We start from the raw sequence: 24,738 nt of genomic DNA, 5'->3' as shown, positions 1-24,738 counted from the left end.
TTAGAAGGAAGTATTGGTGTAACACATTGCGGAAGAATGGAAAGAAATGAAAAAGTACAGAGTGGTATAAAAGCAATTCGTAAGGATGGGGATTGTGGTACAGTAAGATTATCCTTGCATAGACTTCGAAGGTTGAAACCATCCTGACTGATTTGTGAGCTAACTCTAGTTATAGATTTTACTGTTACAATTGAAGATAAACAATATACTGTACAACATGCTTCACTATAATAGTAGGTATTCGTTAGTTATCCATCTGTACAACCAACACACACACATACTCCACCAATCCCAACTATGTATGTATTATTCCACAAGTATTTAAATATTAAAACCTGATCTCAGTGTTATGCCATTGCATATGCTGACATCACTAAATAGTTTCATACATAAGGATGTCACACATGACAGTATTCTCATGTTCCCACACAATGTCATATGTAGTAATATCAATTTTGTAAAAAAATATTTTAAACATTGGGAAAATCAACTAATTTTTCATGAGGCAATCTCTAAAATAGGATCAAAGTCTAATCACAGAGGAGTTATGAAAGATAATCAGTTTAATGTCATTGTTTTTAATCCTTTTTGCTTGTGTATGACTAAAATATGGCTTTGATTTAAGTATAGTTTATAATGCAGTTATTTTATAATATGGACTAATTTCATATTTTCTTGTTTAGAAGAACATATTTTAAAAAATTGGGCTTTCAAACTTTGAAAAATGGCCAGGGACATGCCTAATTACTATGTTTCAAAAGCATTTTGAATTAATATTTTTTTTAGGCACATTGTGTCCTAAATATATATTTACCTGATCGTGTGTGACATTTTACATGGAATCATTTACAATTGATTGAGTAAATAAAAGAGCTATGCTAAAGATTTACCTAAACAGACCCCTTATTTCAGGTAAGTAATTCCCTTTCTAAAAATTACCTACACACATATTTACATGATAGATTATAGATATCTATAATCTATATAGATAACATAGCTCCTGCCCAGCCATTTCAGTTTGTCATCTTAATAATACACAATTTTAAAAAGTGCCTAAATCCATATAGAGTGCAGTGGTTTCAAAAGAGGTTTATTGGGGAAATAACTAGCTTTAAATTTCATGTATTTGTACACAATGGTATTTCATAATGGTTTTAATTTATGTCAGTTTAATTTTTTTATAGTTCTGTGAAATACTAGTTTCTTCTTTGTTGTAAATTTATATAATATAGATCCAAACCAGTTCAACAGTAGTGAAGATTTTTTTTACATCAGTCAAGCTACTATAAAATTTTATTTCCACCCCATTCTGTGAATATAATTCTGCACTAGCTTTGTATGAAGTGTTGCATAGGAACTGGATAACTGGATAACTAAAACAGATCTTCCCCCCATAACGTTGAAGCTTTTACTGTAACATTCTATTGACTTGCTGCCAATCATTAAGTTTCATACATTTTTTGTGCATCTCTCAAAGGAAACCTGATTTCCCAACTCCTTACTTGGGATTTAAATCTTAAATAAATAAAAAGTCTGGGGGGAAAAATGAGAATGTGACTGTAGCAAGTGATTTTTAATCAGTTTGATAGTTCCAATAATTGAGACATGGAAAACAGTGCAAACATGGAAAACAGGCCCTTCTTCAATATTTGTCACCCATTGGGCAACTTGATTACAGGTTGTTTTTTTTTAGTGATTTCATTTCTTTAAACACAGAAAATAGTCTTTTCAGAATTACGCAGTTTATTCTTATTCTTTGTACTGGCAAAAACTCTTTATCAAAACAAATAACAGAATCTCTACAAAGAGCATGACGAATTCTGCTTTTGGATTTCGTATAAATTGTATTTTCTATTTTGATTTATGTGTTAAGCTAATTAAAAAAACTTAAAATGTAAAACTGCTAATTGGTACAATAGATTGAAATTATACCTCCATAAAGGCATCAGATTGTTAGTTACAAATACAATAAAGTTTTATTATGGCCTCAGTCCTACAAAACCTGAGCAAAATGGGACTGAAATGCCAGGGGTGGTGCAGATCAATATTTGCTAGTGCTTTCAGTTAACTCACCTTCATAACCACAATAGTTTAGCAAAATGTAAACTACTACTTCATTTTAAATATCTCCTTGCATTGGAAGGAGATTTGAATCTGCTGCCGTGTTGGTTCTCCTTGAAGGTCCAGCATAAACCTTGCTGATATCAGTCAGCCATAAGATGGCTTGTAGAGTATCTGGAAATCAAAAGAATCAGCATCAAAGAAAATTGCTGAACTAGGTGTTAGATGCAACCATTGATTTTTCTTCGACAGTAGTAACGAGGAAGTAGGAGGGGGGAAGGAATCTCTCTCTCTCGCTCTCATATATATAAATATATATAAAAATAAATCTCAGGACCAAAAAACTTTGTGCATCAGATTTTGAAAGCTTATGGATCATGGAAGTATAGTAACATTAACCATTAGAACTCTGGCATTTTTTTCAAAATGCTAATCATGGATATTTAGGAGAAAAGTTAAGAAAACTCAGTAGCATATTGCACTTTTGTCCTTTTAATGGGCTATTTTAACCACTGCCTATAATGCTATGGAGCATGCAATGGCTAATTTCAGTATACTTTAAGCGTACCATACATGGAATCTTTGACGTGCAAAAATGGGAAGAGGGAAAACAATAAAAATTGCTTAAAGGGAATATTTGGAATTCTACTGTTGTACACTACAGTTTATATAGATGTGAATGAGCTCTAATGGTAAAGTTACCTTTTATCCATATTCCATAAACTGTCAAGATATGATGCACAATTATGTGACCCTGGGATTTTCTCAAGGCTAAATATTAACTGGTACTTACAATTGTAACTAATTGACTAAATGCCTAGATCTGTTCAAACATGGATCACATTTCCAAGTATGGCACTTTGAGAGTGTGTTTTATGATGATTCTATGATCCAACAAATGTTAACAAAAAGTAAGAAAAGTTTGATTGTTACAATAAAACACAGTTAAAAATGAAAAAGCACAAATAAACAAAAATGGGGGTTCTTCCCAATACAGTGACAGGGAGAGAGTAAGTTAAGCTATTTATCAAGAAAAAAGTACCTCTTAATATCATTTCAAATGTAAGCATTTCCAGCATTACAAATGGTAAATATGTACTGTACACATGCAAAATTCTTTAGACTGTGGAACCTGATGTTTCCTAACGATTAGTACTAGTGCAAAGTGCTTCATATGAAGCTCTTTGCTGCTGATTACCTAGGGTTGAGGTGCCTGGCAAAGTAATATGCATTTTTAATAAATTAATAAAACAAAAAAGAACTTGAACATAATGCGTGAAGGACAAATTGAAATTATTTCTACTGTATTTATTGATTTTATTGATTGATCCACAATAAGTGTGTGTGGTTTTTGTTTTTTTAAACTTTATTCCAGGAATCACGAGACAGTTCCAACTTCCCTGTGGCTTCAAGATCAGCACTTCAGCCCGACCAGAGCTGTATCCCAGATTTTTTGCCATTGCAAGCTGAGGCAGATACATCTTACAGTTTTATACACAATAGACCCCATTCTCAGTCTTCATCATATTCCTCTGCCCTCAACATCTCAGCCAGCACCAAAAGAACAATACAAAATGGCTTTTAAGACTTTGTATTAATTTTATGAGGAAAAAACTGTATAAATTTTAAATGATGCAATTAAAATGATATTTTATTGGGCTATCTTACCTTTGAATTGTGCTCTAACGTATTTTTTGGCACTCATTTTTACATTTGTTTGAAAACGGTGAGTGTCTGTTCATACAACCATGTTTCTATACTTCTCAGTCCCAGTGTAGTGAAACAGTCCAGTTTTTAGTTTTATTTATCACAGTTGCTCATTTTTATGTAATATATTTTTAAATGTTAAAGAGTGACACATTTTGGGTAATTTTCTTCAGACTTAAAAAAATCAATAAGCCATTTTTGTCTCTATCTATCAAAGTTGTTTCATACTTGTCTATTTTAAATCAGGACTGCAATACTTTAATAGGATTGAGAGAGCTATTTGAAATGTATGCCAATGATTCCTGTCATTTCATGGCAGCCCTGCCATGGTTCACTGAGCCCCCTCTTCTCTCTTGTCAGCTCAACTGAAGACAAGCATTTAGTTGCAAACTTTAAGCAGGTTGTGCAAAACAGAAATGATGTGACTGCTTCTCCTCCTGCACAATAATGTCACTCCTGGTCAATGTGAGAAGGTCAGGTTGCTCCTACATGATACCACTTGCCCATTTGAACAAGTTAAGTTAACTGCTGAATCTGGTCCCTGCAGGCGTTGAAAACTCATCCTTTTATCAAGTCTGCATTTGATGAGAAAGTAGAACAATTGTGCAGGAAGGATTTCTGATGACATGTTTATGTACCTTATAAGGACACTTCCCATACCAGTGTTACAGGAAATATATTTAGTTTAAGCTGAAATACTTTAAAGTAATGGCAGTTTTGACCTTCAAAATAGACTCCTTTTTTGTTGTTGTTGGTAGGACCCAAGAGTGACGCCCATCTTTGATGCTGACAGAATTTAAAGCAAAGCCATTGCCCTGCATTTTCTGCCTTGTAGCACACAAAAGTAAAATTGTATGTCAGGCCGAGATGTCGGGGAGCTGACAAGATGCCCCAGTGACATTTCAGCTGGAAAGAGCAAGTGTCTTGCAACCAAGTGGTCAAATATCAAATAATAGGTCAAGCAGGAAGGATCTGAGTTCTAGCCACAAAGAGGTTTCTGGTAACTTACTTGACAAGCTTTTGGGTGCTTTGTGGCTTGACAAAGTGATGTTCTGTTGGGTATCGCTAGACAGACTGTTCTTTATCGCCTTCAGAAGATCAGACATTGACATTGATTAAACTCTTTAACCCTTAAAGGTTACGTCCTAGCATCTTGCATCATTGTGAGTGAAGAACAAAAGAAAATTTATAATATACCATTTGTTTTTGTATTAATCACTGAACTCCCTAGTGCTATTAACGTTTGATGTGCTATGTAGTTTTTGACAAAGATTGAATGCAAAATCTATATATTAGATTGTTTCTTATTGTGGACCAGTGATACATTATAAAAATAACATTGTGGAATTTGTCTTTCTTGTGCTATGTTAAAAGTAACATTTGATTCTAAGAATTCTGACTACTGAAATGTTCTTTATTTTGCCTGGAAGATATTTGCATACATAATACATACATTATAAGAAAAATCATGCAAATTCCCATTTTCCCTTCTACCAAGAACTCTACTATCAATATTAGGTTATAGAACCTTGAAACCTACTAGCAAGTTTTCAAGTATTTTTGATTTTCAGGTCCCTTATTTATATGTGTATCTGCGGGCATTTTGGTGTAGATCTACACAAATATAATATTTGAGCTATTTTTATTTTCAAAAGTACTGATACAAAAAGTAAAAATACTCTTTTCTTTATGATGTGTTTGGCTTAGATCGCTTTAGACAGACTTTTCTATTTACTTCCTAAGACAGCTTCCCTCCTTCCTAACAATGACTATTCCTAGTAAAAGTATTGAAAATGCCGTACATTTTTCTCACATATGTAATGTCAAAGGTCTTTTATACTTGCATGTAGAGTGACATAATACATTTCACTGAGCATTTGTTATATCTTTTGTGTACGTGGTTTATATGTGTATGCTTACTTTCAAAAATAGTACCATTTGAGAGATGTCAGTCTGAGGTATACTGTGCATACTCTTTGGTACACAAACTCATTAATGGCTCAATAATCAATAATCTGGATCATCAACAGGAGAATGCTGCTGCTTTACTTTTCAGGTTTATAACAAACTTTCATGGCCAAGTGAAAAATTATAAAGGAGCAGAGAAGATCCTGCTTGGGCAGATCTCACCTAAGAGCGTTTCAAAAAGAGAAAGTGCCTCCATGGCATTCCCTTCTTCCCCTCTTTGGGAGCACTTTGGAGCCCACTGTATTGGGACTCCATGCATTTAGAGGCAGTGAGAGGGGGGGAAAAATTGCTCAAGCACGTCCGTCCATAGCCAATATCCTAGGTCTATCTCAAGCTGATTGTAGGCAGAATATAGGTCAGAAATGGCCTGGGATAGTGGTGGATAAATGCTTGTTTGCCACCACAACTTTCCTCTAAAAGCTTCATTCCTACTATTTGATTCGCTATTTACATGAAACTGCTAGGAGAGATTATGAGCCTGTGTGGTCTCAAATGCTAGCAATATGTAGATGACACTTCTCCCTTGTTTATTGTTCGCATCATATGCAAACACCAACACCGCCCATTTATTCCTGAAATCTGGGTGAGGAGTAGCTGGCTGAAGCAAGAATGAAGTTATGCTAGTATGCACAGGGAAACATTTTAAAGTGCTTCTCATGACTGTTCATATTTCTTCCAGTTGAGGATGCTTGTTCCCAAATCATTGAAGTAGGATGTAGCATAGGAGTCTTTCTGTATTTCTCGCTGATGCTAGACTTCACATAACACTGGCTGGAAAAAAACAACCCAGAGATTAAATAATTAAAACTCCATAAACCTTGGCTTGAAAGCAGGAGCCTGGGAAAAGGCTGCTACTTGTGCTACTGGTAGTCCATGTTGCTCAGGAGAAGTGCTGCCACATTTTGTACATCACCTTTGTAATATGCCACTTAACCTAGTTTTCTAAAGGGAGCCAGAGAAGTAAGTATGAGATCTTGATTCTTACTTACAAAGCCCTCTGAGATCTGGGCCCAAGATGTTCAAAAGGACTGCTTCATTCTTGGGACCTTAACTGCCCTCAGTAGCTCTGTTCCATGAGAACACTGGAACCTGTCTACCTGGAGCTGGCTCTTAGCACTTTGGAACTTACATCCACAGGAACAAAGAATGACCCCAGACTCCCCAGTTGAAGGTCTCAAATGCTAAGCTTGCTTCTTTGAACTTATTTTCACACAAAGCAACTGGACTCTGATTACAATTTACATAAGGATCATTTATTATTGTCCTTGTTGAAATTGTAATCATTTACACCCCCACAATGGAAAGGAACATTTAAATTGTTAATGTACATTATGTATGTGTGTTCTCTGGCAATGTGCACAGGTAGCATGATGATCGGTATGGTATAAGAAACTAATCAGAAATATCTTCTGCGCTCTAACCCCTCACATTTTGCAAAGGATCCAGGTGACTGCTAACGGCAGCATAGCTTCTGCAGCAGCCATGTGCCTATGGGGAGGAGCAGCACAGATGGGCTGACATTTCCCTACCCAGCATATCCCCAGGATCCATTTGCTCCCAGCCCATAAAAAAGCAATTTGAAGGACACTCACCAAAGCTCATCTCACAGAATTCCACAGTCCATGTAGTTGTATGCAGGTATTGCCCTAGAAAGATGCAATTTACCCCCAAGTGCTTCTATGCCATCTTTTTTTCTGGGTTTTTACACCCCCTCCCCTTATTTATTTATAAATTTACACTTGCCAGTTCAGCACAGGCTTTACTATTAATCAAGATGATATATACTAATAATGGGAGTTCTCTCCAATGCTGGAAAAGACCTTGGAGCTCTTCACCAAGTCAGATCCTTAAATAGTGAACTTGAGGTCACTCTCTTGTCTCAAGGACTCTCAACTCTAAACTTTCTGAAATCCCTGCCTGAGTAAATTGAAATACATTGTCATATGCAACGTCTTCATGAATTAGGTCAGTTTGTGCGGTTGATCACTTATATCAGCAGTTGATCATGTTGTTATCCTATAGTTTACATTCTGTCAGTGTTTTCCTTATGAACCTTTATGTTTAGTGGTATAACTTAGTACACAGAAAATTATTTTATCTGACTTTTAAAGTATGAAATTGCTTCATAGTCGTCAGTTATTTAGCTGTAAACAAGCCAGGTGTACTAGATTTTTTGCACTTTATGAGCACAGTTACTTCTGAATGTTGAAGCCTTTGTGTGATATTTCCATATAAAACTGAAGTTTTATTTACAAGAATCTGTCTAATACCCTTTTAATATCCCACCTCTGCAACAGGATCTGCACAAGTGAATCCTTGTAACTGAATGGAGTCCTGTCGAACTCAGTGCACTTTGCCATGGATTCCAGGGTCCTACATGGATCTGCTTGCAATATCCAGAACCATGGGGAACATGGTTCAAGAAGTATTCTGTTTTATACGGTGTTATCTACTGTAGTCAAAGATCCCAATTTTTTTAAAAAGTGTTATTACTCTAGTCTTTAAACCAGTTCTTTACTGGTAGTTCACTGTGACGTTTCTGAAGTTCATTAGGCTACCATTTTTTATTTCAAGTGCTGTATTACATAAAATGGCACAAGAAAATAAAAAGCTATGGAGAAATTTCTTTAGAATTAGGTAGCTCTCAAGAAGGTGATTCTAAGAGAGATGAATCTGGATATAGGAGACAATTTTCATGTTCCCACTGTTTATTCACTGCTTGTATATTTCCCCCTTCCCCTTGCTATTCTATAATTCCGTGGAATAGGAAATTGGCATTTTCTGTATTACATCATCAGCATTTGTGTAGCTCTGTTATGTCTGTGATCCGGGGGTGGTTTGTTTGAAGTCCAATAAAAATCATAAATCAAGAAATAACATACTTCAGATGTAGTGTTTTTATATCATTTCTTAAACAATATTCAGCCATTTCAATTGTTTTTTACCAATACATGGTAAAACCATGGTGATACCTTGATTATTACAACTGCAAATTAACAATAAGCAGTACCAGAGGAAGCCTGATCCTGCAAACCCTTATGTAATGGGGTCAGCACCCGCCTCTCATGGGCACTCCCTTTTCTCTGGCTGACATACCTGCAATCAGTCTTTTCACGGTGTGACATCCACCACTCATGGGCAGCCCCCAGTGGTTGATTGGTTGTGAGCCTGCTTTTGCTTTTATACTGGGGGTGGCACCCACCTCTCGCAAGCACTCCCGCCCCCACCCCCAGCTGATAGTTCTCTTGGTGAATCTTCAGCGTCTCAGCCCTCCGGCCAAGCCGCATACACTGTCCCCCCTTCCAGGGTATACAGTCCCGAGTTTTTATCACGGCCTTGGTATGGGGCCATAGTTCTTAGGCTTCTTCCAGAGGCACTGCCTTCTTCAACCACCCTGCCAGGGCCTATCTCTGTACCCACAACTGGTGATGTTTCAGCAGGCCTCCCCGGGCTCAGTCTTCAACCAGACCAACAGGGCCCATTGGTACCCACACTGGCCTGCACAGGTTCAGTGCTCTGTCCCCTGGGCTCAACCTTCCCCCTCTCTGACCTTCCGCTGGTCCTGCTGTCCTTCCCACCCACCAGGCACCCAGTCTTCAGCAGCCTTCCCTGGGCTTCAGTCCTGTCCACAATGAGCTGCCTACAGTATTGCTGCTCCATCAGTCCATCCTCAATTGCCACACTGCAACTGAACTCCCCTCCTCTGCAGTCACTCTAGGCTGCCTGGAGGACTCCTCGCTGCTCTTTTCTGGGACAGGGTGATGAAGGGGGCCTCTGGACCTAGTCCACCCTGCCACACCTTACTAACATGAGTAGTGTATGTTGATGCAAATGAAGACTTGCAGGACAAGGCACAGGGATTGCATACTTTTAAAAACACATGCCTTTGGATCAAAGAAACAAGTGTGGGGATGCATATTCATCTGAATCCCGCCAAGTACTCATGCTGGCTAGTCACATGCTTAAAGTTAAGCAAATGCTTTCCTGGATTGAAGGGGCAGTGCTCGGCACTTGGCAGGACTCAGCCCATTATGATTAATGCACAAAGTTCTATAACATTGTAGGATTCTGTTGGCACAAACTGAGGGCCAATGCACTACTTGATTTCATAATATGCCAATGGCACATTGTTAAATAAAAAAAAGATCCAGCTATAATCACCAATCTTACATTCATGTAATAGTTACAAATCCGAAAACTCCAAAGCAAAGAAATTCAGAGTTAAGTTTGAAACTCTGTTCTTCTTACCTCTTACTGGCACGTGAAGGTCCATAATGGTAGATTGACCTCATAAACATTATTATATTTGTATGTGTTGCAACATGTGAGCAACACTAAGTGAATCTTGCTTTTAGTCTTCACTCTGAACTGATGTGCTGATGTGGGCTTAAGTCAAATGCTTAGAGGTATACATTTTTAAAACTGACTTTAATGAGTGTCATGCAGCTAAAATCCTGCAGTTGTTTTAAAATGTCAGGGGTTAATGTTATTTGAGTGCAGTATTTGGTGGTTTAATTGAGTCATGCTTCATTGTCTTTTACTGCACATTAATGCCAATGAAACAATGATTGTTGACAGGGAGTCCTCTTCGGTGAAGCATCCACTGACACATTGTGCTTCTATAGAACAATACTGCAGGAAAGCAAATGGTCTTATGCTACTTGAAGAAGAATCTGATACAGTCTAAGTGATAACTAGTTTCACTATATTTTGTGAGGAGCTATAGAGTAGGCTGTGCTTTCTACATAGCTCTTGACTCTGTGTTTTCAGTCTGCCTTTTGAGCTGGTGATGGAGTTCACAGGATAATGGTGGGTTTTTATATATGTACATTAACTCAGAGACTTAGTGAGGAGTGTGGTTGATACATTAATAAATAAACTTTGAAAAGTGAAAAGCAAACTTAGAATTCAGGTTGGATATAGGAGCGCCTTCTTGTAGCTTTTGTAAATTTGCCTTAGGTCATGCCTGTGGCCTTTCATCCTGCTTTTTTAATGGAGACACAGAATAATTTGTCTTCTTTTCGCTGTCATCTTCCAATGCATAACTTATTTTCATCTACCATAACACACTCACATGACATGGCAATGGACGCTGCTATGGCTACGAAAGGTACTGAGAACTGCACAATTTGGACACTTACTGAAAAATCGTTAGGAATTTTGTGTATAATTTTCAAAACCTTAGGAGCCTGAGTCCCATTTTTAAAATCATTTAGGCACTTGCAGGCCTAAGTCACCTTGACTTTCAATGTGACAGGTTCCTTAGTGCCTAGGTCACTTTTTAAAAAATGGGACAGGCTCCTAAGTCACTTTGGTACTTTTGAAAATGTTATGCTGGATTGGCAGAGGCTTGACAGTCACCTGATGCATGTTGACTCGTTGCTCAGTTGTGGCTTTGCCACAAATCCTGACCAAGAGTAAGTGCATAGTTGTGTTGCCCTGAGGAGCACAGGGTCAGATCAGGGACAAGATCTCTGATCTGGTCTTTTGGCTCACGTTTGCTCCAGAGTGGAAGTAATCTATGCCAGCCCTGTACTTGGTGCAGCATGCTTCCTCTCCATGCTACCTCAGCTTTGCTGGTCGGCATATTGGGTGTGTATGTGATGGGAGAAACAAGGCTCCATCCACTTCCTGCTCATCTAAACAGGAGGCGATGAGGAACCTCATTGAGGCTGCTCACCGCATTAAATATAGACTGGTGATGCAAGCAGGCCTATGCAGAGGGCTAACTGCACATAAAGTAGCTCACAGATGAGCTCTCTATGAACATCCAGACCTAATGAGGGAGTCAAGAATGGTCTAGCAATTAGAACTGGGGAAGCTTGGAGTCTTTGCCTAGTTCAGTTACTATTGCACGGAGAGACCTCGGGCAAGTCCCTTAGGCTGAAATTTTCAAATATGGGTGTCTTAAGTTAGTTAGCTAATAAGTGGCCTGATTTTTCAGAAATGTTGGCCTCCCAGAACTTCCACTGGAGCAATGGGAGTTGAAGGTGCTCAGCAGTTCTGAAAATCCATCTGCCTGTGGAGTTAGGTAGCAAAGTTTGAAACTTTGGTCTTAACCTCTCTGCCTCAGTAAATGGAGGATAAATAATCCTCACTCTTCTAAAGGCCATTGAGATCCTTGAATGAAAGTTATTGTAAAAGTGCAAAGTGCTGTCATTTCACATACCAATGTGACCGTGTGGAATGACATGATACTTCTATGTAAATTCTATGTATGGAAGTCTTTTTCTACAAGGCACATACAGGCTATTCTAAATGTTTGCTCTGGATGGCTGAGGTACTGTGAATATGTTTTAAATTGGGTTAGCCTCTTTTAAACTGTAGATATCAAATGAGTTCTGCAGACTAATGCCTTTCTTTTGGAGAAGAAAAGACATCATTGCTGCTGAGATTTGGGCCAACTGAGGATAGTGTTGTCCAGTAGATAAGGTGCTGAATTCTGAGCTGAGAGAACTGGGTTCCACTCCCATTTCTGCCACCGGCAGAATACCTTGCAAGGCTGGCTGCAAACCCCCGTTCTCACTTTCTGATGATTTTGTAAATAAGAAATAGGCAGCATGATCTCCTGTAATTGTAAACAAACTTGTTTGTCTTAGCGATTGGCTGAACTAGAAGTAGAACTGAGTGGACTTGTAAGCTCTAAGTTTTACATGTTTTTGTTTTTGAATGCAGTTATGTAACAAAAAAATCTACATTTGTAAGTTGCACTGTCACAAAAAAAGATTGCAATACAGTCCCTGTATGAGATGAATTGAAAAATACTATTTCTTTTATCATTTTTACAGTGCAAATATTTGTAACAAAAAAAATAGACACTGATTTCAATTACAAGACAGAATACAATATATATGATAATACAGAAAAACATCCAAAATGTTTAATACATTTCAATTGGTATTCTATTGTTTAACAGTGCGATTAAAAATAGGATTAATCATGATTAATTTTTTGAGTTAATCGTGTGAGTTAACTGTGATTAATCGACAGCCCTAGAAATAATGTATTCCTACCAAAAGAAAACCCCTCAAGAATGATATTCTCTAGTACACTCTCCTGCAAACTACTAAATGCAAAAAACCTAATCAAATGGGAATAATTTATCCAGTTTTCCAAAGCACTTTTTGAGATCCTCAGATGAAAAGGTATATGTCTGAAAAGATTAACGTCATCATTATTATTATTATTATTATTGAATGCTCTGCAGTCAGTGAATGCATTCTGGTTTCGTTGAAAATGCAAATTGTCTCTAGTGTAAAACATTCCTGTGCACAATAGTGACTACATCAAAAGTCTCCATCAAGTATTTCTGGAGTATTTATGTCATTTGGGCTTGCACTTCTGCACCTGAATGATTGGCTGATCAGAGCACTGGAAAAGATAGGGAAATTGATAAACTTTATTACTAGTAATGGGATGTTAGATCTGCTAGAATTCTAAACAAATTTCTTAAAACCTAAGGGAGAATGCCCTGACTGATCTGATTTTAGATCTGTTTGCTATCAATTACGATCAAAAGCTTCCAGTTTTCTACTTATGTAAAAATTCATTACCAAGTGTGATGCTTGGAGATCACCCAGACCAGTAAGGGGTTTTGTCACCACCAGCCCTGTAATGTTGTGCAGTTTTGGTTCAGACCCCAGACACCAGTAGCCTGTTTACAAGGTTATCACCCTGCAAAGTTATGACCCTGGCTTCCCCCAGACTAGTTACTCCTTGCAGGATGACATCAGTAGCCCTTCCAGTCCAGAGTATTCCCAAATCCATCCTTCTCAGTTCTTAACTATCAGACACACAGCCTTTGTCCCTCTGGTTTGGCACCCCAAAGGCAGGAGACCAGCCCCCGCCCCATCAGCTCACTTTGGTTCCTACACGCCACGAAGTTTGCACAACAGAGACCTGCTTGGGTTTAAAATAAACAAAAGGCTTAGTAAATAGAAAAGCGACAGATTCCAAGATGAAGTAGTAAGGGAAAGCAAACAGATACAAGTTACACAAAAAATAAACATAAAGATTCAACCTCAGGCATTACACTTCTATATTGGATAAAATCCGTTATCTAAAGGTACGTCTACACTGTGGGATTATTCCGATTTAACATAAACCGGTTTTATAAAACAGATCGTGTAAAGTCGAGTGCACGCGGCCACACTAACCACATTAATTCGGCGGTGTGCGTCCATGGTCCGAGGCTAGCATCGATTTCTGGAGTGTCGCACTGTGGGTAGCTATCCCGTAGCTATCCCATAGTTCCCACAGTCTCCCCTGCCCCTTGGAATTCTGGGTTGAGAGCCCAGTGCCTGATGGGGCAAAAATCATTGTCGCGGGTGGTTCTGGGTACAGCCTCACCCCTCCCTCCGTGAAAGCAGCAGACAACCGTTTCGCGCCTTTTTTTCCTGGGTGAACTGTGCAAACGCCATAGCACAGCAAGCATGGACCCTGCTCAGATCAAGACCGCAACTGTGGACGTTGTAAACACCTCGCGCATTCTCGTGCAGTCTATGCTGAACCGGGACCTGCAAGGAGGAGGCGAGGAGGAGGCGGCTACGGTATAGCGGCAACGAGAGTGATGAGGACATGGACACAGAATTCTCTCAAACCGCGGGCCCCTGCAGTTTGGAGGTCCTGCTGGTAATGGGACAGGTTCTAGCCATTGAACGCCGATTTGGGGCCCGGGAAACAAGCACAGACTGGTGGGACCGCATAGTTTTGCAGGTGTGGGACCATTCGCAGTGGCTGCGAAACTTTCACATGTGTAAGGGCACTTTCATGGAACTTTGTGACTTGCTTTCCCCTGGCCTGAAACGCCAGAATACCAAGATGAGAGCAGCCCTCACAGTGGAGAAGCGAGTGGCAATAGCCCTCTGGAAGCTTGCAACGCCAGACAGCTGCTGGTCAGTCGGGAATCAATTTGGAGAGGGAAAATCTACTGTGGGGGCTGCTGAGATGCAAGTAGCCAAAGCAATCATTAAGCTGCTGCTACGAAAGGTTATAGTGGATGGCTTTGCTGCAATGGGATTCCCTAACTGTGGGGGGGGGGCGATAGATGCAACTCATATCCCTATCTTGGCACCGGAGCACCAGGGCACCCAGTACATAAACCACAAGAGGTACTTTTCAATGGTGCTGCAAGCACTGGTGGATCACAAGGGACGTTTCACCAACATCCACGTGGGGTGGCCAGGAAGGGTTCATGACGCTCGCGTCTTCAGAAGCACTGCTCTGTTTAAACTGCTGCAGCAAGGGAATTATTTCCCAGACCAGAAAATAACAGTTGGGGATTATCAGCCTGTAGTTATCCTGGGTGACCCAGCCTACCCCTTGATGCCATGGCTCATGAAGCCATACACAGGCAACCTGGACAGTGGTCAGGAGCTGTTCAACTACAAGCAGTGCAGAATGGTGGTAGAATGTGCATTTGGCCATTTAAAGGCATGCTGGTGCACATTACTCAGTCGCTCAGACTCAGCCAAACCAATGTCCTCTTTGTTATTGCTGCTTGCTGCGTGCTCCACAATCTCTGTGAGAGTAAGGGGGAGACTTTTATGGTGAGGTGGGAGGCTGAGACAAATCACCTGGCCGCTGATTACGCACAGACAGACACCAGGGCAATTAGAAGAGCACACCACGAAGCGGTGCGCATCAGAGAAGCTTTGAAAACGAGTTTCATCATGGGCCAGAGTACGGTGTGACTGCTATGTTTGTTTCCCCTTCATGAGCTCCCCCCCTTTGAGTGACTCATCCCCTGTAAGCAACCCACCCTCCCCCTTTGATTACAGCTTGCTTAAGGAAATAAAGTCACTATTGTTTAAAAATCATGTATTCTTTATTAAAAAGTCATTATAAAAAGAGGGAGAGAACTGACAAGGTATCCCGGGTGTGGTTTGGGAGGAGGATAGGAGGGAAGGAAAAGGCCACTAAAAACATTTCAATGTAATGACAGCCTTTCGGTTGGACTGTCCAGAGGGGTGGAGTGGGTGGGTGCATGAAGCCTTCCCCCACGCATTCTTGCACGTCTGGGTGAAGAAGATATGGAACATGATGAGTGGTGGAGGTGGTTACACAGGGGCTGCAGCGGCACTCTGTGACCCCGCTGCTCTTCCTGAAGCTCCACCAGACGTCGGAGGATATCAGTTTGATGATGCAGCAGCCCCAGTGTTGCATCCCGCCACCGCTGATCTTCCTGCCTACACCTCTGATCTTCCTGCCACCACCTCTCATCTCAAGCATCTCTCCTATCCTCACGTTGGTCCCTCCTATCCTCACATTGGTCCCTCCTGTCCTCACGTTCACTGGCATCTTTCCTGTAATTTGATACCACGTCCTTCCACTCATTCAGATGAGCTCTTTCATTGCGGGTTACTTCCATGATTTCTGATAACATTTCGTCTCGCGTCTTCTTTTTCCTCTGCCTTATCTGAGATAGCCTTCGGGATGGAGTAGGGAGGCTTGAAAAATGTGCAGCTGCATGAGGGAGGGAAAAAAGGGAGAGAAGTATTTAAAAAGATACATTTTACAGAACAATGGTTATACTCTTTCACAGTGAACAACACTATTCACCTTACATAGCACATGTGATTTCACTACAAGGTCGCACTTTGCATCTTAATATTGAGTGCCTGCGGCTCTGGTGTTACAGATCTCACAGACGCAAATCCGGGCATCAGAATTCAGATTGCATGCGGCCATGGTAAGCCATTGTCTTTTGGCTTCTGCAGCGTTCATATACACAGTGCCCTCCTTTCCCAAATACCAAACAAATCCCATTCAGTGATGCTTCTTTCCTGTTAACATGCAGCAGCAGAAGCCAGCCGCCCCCCATCCAATTGTCTAGGATGATCGCTTTACCTCTACCCCCACCGCATGGCTGGTATCATGGAAGATCACTGCTAATCACCCCCCTTTCCCCCCCACCCACCGTGTGGCTGGTACCTGGGAAGATCCCTGCTAGCCAAACGCGAAAAAGCTCAGCGCTATTCCCCTCCTCCCCCCCCCCCCGCTTGGCTATGTGCAAGGAAGAATTTCTTTTAAGCAACAGGCAAACAGCCCAGTAGGAAAATGGCCATCTCTGTCCCTTTAATTAAATTCCTGAATTTCAACCAGGTTACCATGAACGATATCACTCTGCTGAGGATAACAGAGCGAGATAAAGAACGGATGTTTCTTGAATACCAGCAATCACCGGGACCATACGCAGCTATGCTTTGTCATGCAGTGATACCCGATTACTTGCTACATGCATGGTGTGGTAAAGTGTCCTACCATGGTGGATGGAACAAGGCTGCCTTGCCCAGAAACCTTCTGCAAAGGCTTTTGGAGTACCTCCAGGAGCGCTTCATGGAGATGTCCCTGGAGGATTTCCGCTCCATCCCCAGACATGTTAACAAACTTTTCCAGTAACTTTGCTGGCCGTGAATGCATGCCAAGCCCTCAGGGCAAATCAATCATTAAAAAACGCTCGCTTTTAAACCTGAATTTATATTTACAAAGGTACACTCACCAGAGGTCGCTTCCATGGCTTCACTGTCTGGGCTAGTGGCTTGGGAGGGCTGGTAATTCCATCTGGGTCAGAAAAAGCTCCTGGCTGTTGGGGCTAACGGAGTGCTGTGTGCTCACTGCAAGGTCGTCCTCCTCTTCCTCCTCCTCCTCATCTTCCCCCTCCGCAGAATCCTCAGCCATGATTGAGATTATAACCCCCACCTCGGAATCCACGGACAAGGGTGGGGTAGTGGTGGCGCAGCCCCCTAAAATTGCATGCAGCTCAGCGTAGAAGCAGCATGTTTTCGGCCCTGATCCGGACCTTCCATTTGCTTCTTTGGTTTCTGGTAGGCTTGTCTGAGCTCCTTAACTTTCACTCTGCACTGCACTGAGTCCCTGGTGTGGCCTTTTTCCATCATAGCCTTGGAAATTTTTTCAAATATTTTTTCGTTTCATCTTTTGGAACGGAGTTCTGTTAGAACGGAATCCTCTTCCCATACAGCGATCAGATCCAGTACCTCCCGTGTGGTCCATGCTGGAGCTCTTTTTCTATTCTCAGGAGACTGCATTGTTACCTGTGCTGATGAACTCTGCGTGGTCACCTGTGCTGGTGAGCTCTCCACACTGGCCAAACAGGAAATGAAATTCAAAAGTTCGCGGGGCTTTTCCTGTCTACCTGGCCAGTGCATCCAAGTTCAAATTGCTGTCCAGAGCGGTCACAGTGGTGCATTGTGGGATATTGCCCGGAGGCCAATACTGTCGATTTGCGGCCACACTAACCCTAATCCGATATGGTAATACCAATTTTAGTGCTACTCCTCTTGTCGGGGAGGAGTACAGAAACCAATTTAAAGAGCCCTTTATATCAATATAAAGGGCCTCATTGTGTGGACAGGTGTGGCATTAAATCGGTTTAACGCTGCTAAAATCAGTTTAAACGCGTAGTGTAGACCAGGCCTAATACAAGTCACTTATTGCCTTTGATCGGTTTCCCAACTTACCCCTAGCCATAGGAGGGACCCAGTGTTTCACAGACAGCCACCGCCAATAGCTGTCCCTCAGTTTCTGGATGCAAAACTTCAGACACAAGCCTGCTTTTAAAAGGCTTTTTTCTCTCCCCCTGCCCCCGCCTTAGTCTATATTGACTCATGTTTATACAAAGTGTGGAAACCTTTTGACTGGAGAGCTGGGATGTCACAATGTCTTTCCATTAACTTTAATGGTCCACCATTATCTTTTCCTGCTGGACAGTGGGGTGTTACTTGAAGCTAGTTTCATGTAGCTGTTTGGGGATGTGTCCCTCCCTGCTGTGTGGTATACAGGTTATGGGCCCAGTTTTCCATATACATAAATACATAGATTCACAACCACCATCTTTATGCACAGCTCCAAATAACCATCCAGTTCAGAACATTACAATATTTCATAAAAGACCTCGTCAGTTTAAGTTTTATAGTACCATAATACAGTGTGCAAACAATTGGTCCAACTATTCATATTTGAGGTTTAAACCTTTTGTTCTCCCTTTGGGTGTGTGGACCGTGACATGTTAACTGATGCACTCTCCATTTATTTTGCAGTAGGAATTTGTGTGCATCTTTCTCCAACAGTCCCCTGTGGATGAAAGGTCCTGACCAGGCTGTGAAAGGATAAAGCTTCATGAGCCATGTAATGCCATTCTCTTCAAAAGGAAAATTAGGTCCCTTTCACTCGCAGAGACAACTAGTTTTACAGTGGGCCGAGCAGAACCAGAAGATTCTTCCTATTTCAAAAAAGCTGTTTCTCTCTCACGTACACACACAGCATGACTTCCCAAAGGGTATGGATTAAACAGTTGGGGTTATTTGAAAAAGTGTCTGAAGTCCTCCTCCTAGCCAGAAAGAATTGCACTATAAAGATTTATAATTTGAAAGGGAGGAGTTTCTCCTTTTGGCGCTGAACAAAAAGACTTAGATTCTTTTAATAACTGAAATGGGTCCTACCTATGTCTGAGTCTGTGAGAACCTCTCAAAAAGTTCACAGTAGTTATAGTTCACCACATGAACTAGTAGAATACAAACTTATTTCTTTGAGCAGCTACTACTTATCTTTCATGTTCATTAAAACATTTGGGCACTTGAAATCCAATTTAGAGATGGCGAATGTTATAGACATATCCTGGGCGTCTCTTTAGATAACTCAGGAAGGCTAGTTGAAAATCTTGGTGCCACCAAGCTGAGATGAATGGAGTAACTCTGGTTCAACTGTGGTGTAACTGACACTAGAATTTGGGCCATTCTCCTCAAGAAAGTGTTCACAGAAATGTCTGCCAAATTTTCATGCTGCTTTCCTTATCCTCTGTTATCTGTTTAGTTTCCCACTTCTCCTTTTCTTCCTATCTGCTCCATTCCTTTCTCTCCCTCTCCACATCTCTCCTCTTTTCATTCTCAGGCCTTTGCCTCTGCTTCCTCTTCCTTTCCCCTCACTCTTCATTTTTTCTCCTCCCTCTATTCCAAAATGAACATTACTTTAGTGAGAAGAGAGAAAGAGAGAAAATAGTTCCAATGTATGAATCCTTCCACATTCTCCAAACCGATCCTATCCCAGAGGAGAGGTTGAAATATCCTGTGAGGAGTGTGCCAAAACGTATCATAGACCTTATTCCGTAATGGTTCATGTTCTCACTGGCATATAGTAAATCAAATCTAAGTAATCTTTTAATATATTTTTCCACCTGAGCTGCCTCATTTGACATTTAAACTCTTAGCTGGGTTTCAGCTACAAGATCCAAGTTGCATTTGTTTGGCCAAATTTTACTCTTAGTTACCTCACTGTAAACCCATTTACTTCAAACAGCTGTCTGATAATGTTGTAATAGAATTTCAGATTGGATGAACTTTTGGTAACTTGTCTAAACTCACTTGGTCTATTTGTTGATATTGTGAAGTACCTAGCTGAAAAGATTTATGTTCTTCCTCAGAAGATATCATTACTCCTCCATCATTACACATTAATTTTTTTTAAAAAATAAATAAAATATACAATTTGCATATGAACCAGAAATTGAAAAAATGGGTGTTTAGATTGAAGTGAAAGTGGTAGAAAAATGGAAATAATAAATTCAATTCATGGAGTTGACAGAGCATTGTATACAGCAGAGGTTCTCAAACTTTTTTTTTACAGACCACTTGAAAATTGCTGAGGGTCTCAGTGGACCACTTAATGATCTTTCCAAATGTTGTTCGTACTGCTAGCTAACTAATGTAAAGCACTTTGGATAAAAGTGTTTTATAAAAAAAATCTTTATAATTTAAACTCTTTTTGTTCTACAAATAAAAGTAAACAGCTCATATTTTAATAGCAGTAGTCTTACCTTTATAATGCGATGGATGTGCCCTATCTCCCCCGTCATGGCAGCCCCCGAACTGGGGCTGGGAAAGAGGGGACTCTCCCTTGCCATGGCAGCAACCTAGCTGGGCTGGGAAGGAGGGGGGCTCTCTCCCTCTCTCCCCTGCCATGGCAGCCCTCAAGCTGGGTCTGGGAAGGAGGGCCATCTCTCGCCGGCACCTGCAGCTCTGGAGCTGGGGAAAGTTGCCTCTTTCTCTGGCCACCACAGCCCTGCTGTCATGGTATAATTCCCCACTCTGAACCTTAGCATCCAAAAGATGGGGTACCAGCATGAATTCCTCTAAGCTCAATTACCAGCTTAGTACTTGTAGCGCTGCCACCAACCAGGAATTCAGTGCCTGGTACACTCTGGTCCCCCCAAAACCTTGCCCAGGGACCCCCAAGACCCAGACCCTCTGGATCTTAACACAAGCAAGAAAAGTAAACCCTTTCCCTCACCGTTGCCTCTCCCAGGCTTCCCCTCCCTGGGTTACCCTGGAAGATCACTGTGATTCAAACTCCTTGAATCTTAAAACAGAGAGGAAAATTTACCTTCCCCCCTCCCAGACTCTCCCTGAGAGAGAAAGTAATCCTAACATAGAGAGAAAATTAACCTTTCTCTCCCCCTTCCCTCCTTTCTCCCCACCAATTCCCTGGTGGATTCAGACCCAGCCCCCTGGGGTCTCACCAGAATAAAAAAACAATCAGGTTCTTAAACAAGGAAAGCTTTTAATTAATTTTTACTGTTTTTTCTTTCTTTATCTTTGTAAATTTAAAATGGAATAGGTACAGGGTCTTTCAGCTATAGACACTGGGAATACCCTCCCAGCCTAAGTATACAAGTACAAATTAAAATCCTTTCAGCAAAATACAAATTTAAACTCCTTCCAGCCAAATACACATTTGCAAATAAAGAAAACAAACATAAAGCTAACTCGCCTTATCACCTAGTACTTACTATTTTTAATCTATAAGAACCTGTATCAGGGAGATTGGGGAGAAACCTGGTTGCACGTCTGGTCACTCTCAGAAGCCAGACAGAACAACCACCAAATTCTAACAGCACACACAAAAATTTCTCTCCTTCAAGATTTGAAAGTATCTTGTCCCCTGATTGGTCCTCTGGTCAGGTGACAGCCAGGCTCACTGAACTTGTTAACCCTTTACAGGCAAAAGAGATATGAAGTACTTCTGTTCTATTAACTCTTACTTATCTGTTTATGACACCTGCACATCCCAAATTCCCCCCCACCCTCTATTCTCACCCTACTTCTCCTCCCATCCACCCTCTATTCCCCCCAAGGCCACCACCTCACTTTACAAGTGCATTTTCTCCAGGGTCCAAGCACCCAATTAGTGGAGCCACGCCTGCACGACTCCACTAATTAGGTGGGTGGCCCTTCATTCTCTCATGTGCTTCGCCCAGCCGTGCACCTTAGAGGGAACTATCCACAGACCACCTGAATGGAGCTCGGTCCGCAGACCACAGTTTAGAGCCTCTGGTATTCAGTATGTGATGCTAGAGGTATGACAATCAGTCAAATAAGAAATTATAAAGGGAATCAAGAGATTTTAAAATATGAAGTCTACATGCATAGCCAAATATAATGCTCTTTCTTTTGGAAAAGTGGACATGGAAGGGATTGAAATGTCCTGAAATTCCATCAGTCTCTCCCTAGAGTGATTATTCTCCCTGAGGGAATCAAAGACTTTAAAGGATTTTAGGCACTGCTCCTGATTTATAAAGATTAGCTCATCCATTTGGGGAACTGTAACAATACCATGGGACTGTCAGCAGTCCTGTGGCTCAAATGCCAAACCGCAGGCATCAAGTAAGAAAATTAATAGTTGCAGCAAACAGTTTTCAAAAAAGCCAGGAGCTAAAATTTTAACAAATGATTAATCAAACAATTATGAACAGCAAACAAATCTGCAGCATCTTTAACCTGTTTGCAGATAATTTGTGAATATAAAGAGGCACTAAATTAGCCAAATAAATGATTCACCAGGAATCGTTTCCCTAGCTGTACCTATGACCTTGCACGTTTAATTTAATACAAAGGACGAAGTGGAAATATTTAGCTGAAGTACATGAGCAACAACCTATGCCACATATGTAGGAATAGGCTGGCAGATCTAGGGCTATTTGCAGACTATTAATTCTGAGTTTCAGACTTTCAAACATATGTTTTTTGGTAGATTTCTATCATTTAGAATTTCCTGGCTTTTAAACATTTTTGCTAATAAGGTTGATAGCAGAGACATTTGATACATCTTCACAAGCTTAAAGACACCTTAAAGAAGTTTTTTTTTTCTGGGAATAGAATCCTTTGGGTAGTTAAGAATTAGTATTGTATTTATCTCCTTTCCTTTTCAAAGTCAAAGAAGTAAAAGAACAACAGGGACGTTTTAAAAAAATTATCTTCACATTATTGGCTAAATGGGATGTCTCTACACTTCTTAGAAAGACACTCTAGAAGTAAGTGGTGAACAAGAATGGATAATTTAACACATGGATAAAAGTGGAATTTATAGAAACTGCTGATGTTCAGAAAATGAAAGGGCTAATAATAGCAATTAATGATCATGAAGTCTGCTACTTGGTTCTGTGAGACTTTTAAACCATTTCTAAAAAAGGGGAGAAGATTAAAATACATATTGATTGGCTGATGTGCAAAAGGTAAGGTTTAAAAGCAAAGAATTGACCAATATGTATTATATTAATTAAGTTCTTCTCATCATTGTGAATAAACAAGAGCTGATAACCTGTATCTGTAATTTCCTGAATTGATTCCAGATTGAGTGTACTTCAAAGATCTAATGCCATGTAAGCTGGAAATCTCCTTCTGCTGCACACTTGACTTCCTAATTTTGTTTTGTTTTGTTTTACTTAGTTAGCACGTATGTGGTGCATTGTGGCAGAAGTGATGTGATATTATAGCAGGTTTAGAAATGTGAAAGTTTGCCCGAAAAATCCGCTTGCTAACAAACTTCGCTCCCATGAATACATATGAAGAGGAAAAGCCACAGCTGCTGGAAGTCAGATATGAAAAGGTGAAGATGGGTGAGGGATAAGCCTGCAATTGTGGAGTCAGCAAGGAATTTCTGAGATTTGGGGGTAGGGTAGGGCTCCAGAGTCAGGACTTATAAAATATCTTAGATAGGAAAGAAAAAGTCACTTCATGGGTGAAATCCTGGCCCCATTGAAGTGAATGGGAGTTTTGCCTTTGACTTCATTGAGGCTAGTATTAAAACCTATGACTATTAGGAGACTGAACTGATGACTTGTCTGGTAGAATGCTCAATGCTTTAAGGTATGTTACTGAGTCAACAGTTGCTTCTCAACATTTCTCCTCTTCTGGGAGTGAGTAGTACTCGTGATTTGTATTATTAGCCAGAGCCCAATTATAAGAATGAGGGAACCATGGCATGAAAAAGTTTTAAATGACTTGTCTGAGATCAAATACCTGTGACAATGTGATGAAAAGAAAACAGGTCTTCTGCCTCTCAGCCTCTTGCTTTTAATCACTGGTTCCCAGCTGCTCCTATTCATAACTATCTATCTTTAGAAAAAAAAATAGCACCAGGAAAATACAATGGGGAGTGGCATATTGGCTGCCTCACATGAGGTCACTGTGCCAGGGCTATTTGGAGCCCACTGCTTATAAAACTCGCTGGAGGGCAGGTAACATTGTAATTCTTTCCTCTTTCCTTCTTTCTGCCCTCTCTCTTTGCTGCTGTTGTTCCTGGGGGGCTGATGTTTGAGTCTTTCCTGTTTTGTGGCAATGTGCCAGCAGAAAAGATGCTGCTGAAGAAGTGGCAAAGCCAGCAGGAGGGAATGGATTTCTTCTTGTAGCCAAATGAAAGCACCAAAAGAGGATGCCTGGACTCTGAAAACTCAGGCTATGCCCCAAGTAGTTGGATGCCTTTAAATTCAGCCCATGTCTAAGATTTTAGTCCATTCAAAACCACATTGATGAGTCATTAGTAATGCACATCCCTTATCTACACCAGGGAAAATTTGCAAATATTTCCCACTTTTGCTATCACCAGTTCAGCTTTTCAGTTACCAACACAGGGAGATCTAGTGTAGATGGCCAGTCGACTGCCACCAGCATTAAAAGCACTGTGAGACTTAAGCCTATTCAGTGCAGAGGT

General features: G+C 40.7%; 1 protein-coding gene across 8 annotated transcripts in view; it reads left to right on the top strand.

The window, feature by feature from the left end:
* CCDC171 (coiled-coil domain containing 171) overlaps nucleotides 1-24,738 on the top strand; it is a 256,020-nt gene that overhangs the window by 204,288 nt on the left and 26,994 nt on the right. For 5 of the 8 annotated variants that reach the window (XM_050944124.1, XM_050944125.1, XM_050944128.1 and 2 more), the window contains one exon: nucleotides 3,437-5,651. The exons of 1 other annotated variant lie outside the window; for it this stretch is intronic. In XM_050944124.1, coding sequence (XP_050800081.1) covers nucleotides 3,437-3,646 — 210 coding nt within the window. In that variant the 3' untranslated portion in view covers nucleotides 3,647-5,651. Of the gene's footprint in view, nucleotides 1-3,436; nucleotides 5,652-23,474; nucleotides 23,547-24,738 lie in introns of those variants that run through there. 2 more of the 8 variants (XR_007773169.1, XM_050944126.1) reach the window with 2 other exon arrangements.

This window comes from Gopherus flavomarginatus, chromosome 3 (genome assembly GCF_025201925.1).
Source record: "Gopherus flavomarginatus isolate rGopFla2 chromosome 3, rGopFla2.mat.asm, whole genome shotgun sequence".
In the NCBI taxonomy this organism is placed as follows: domain Eukaryota; kingdom Metazoa; phylum Chordata; order Testudines; family Testudinidae; genus Gopherus; species Gopherus flavomarginatus.
This window is presented reverse-complemented; position numbering and strand designations above follow the sequence as displayed.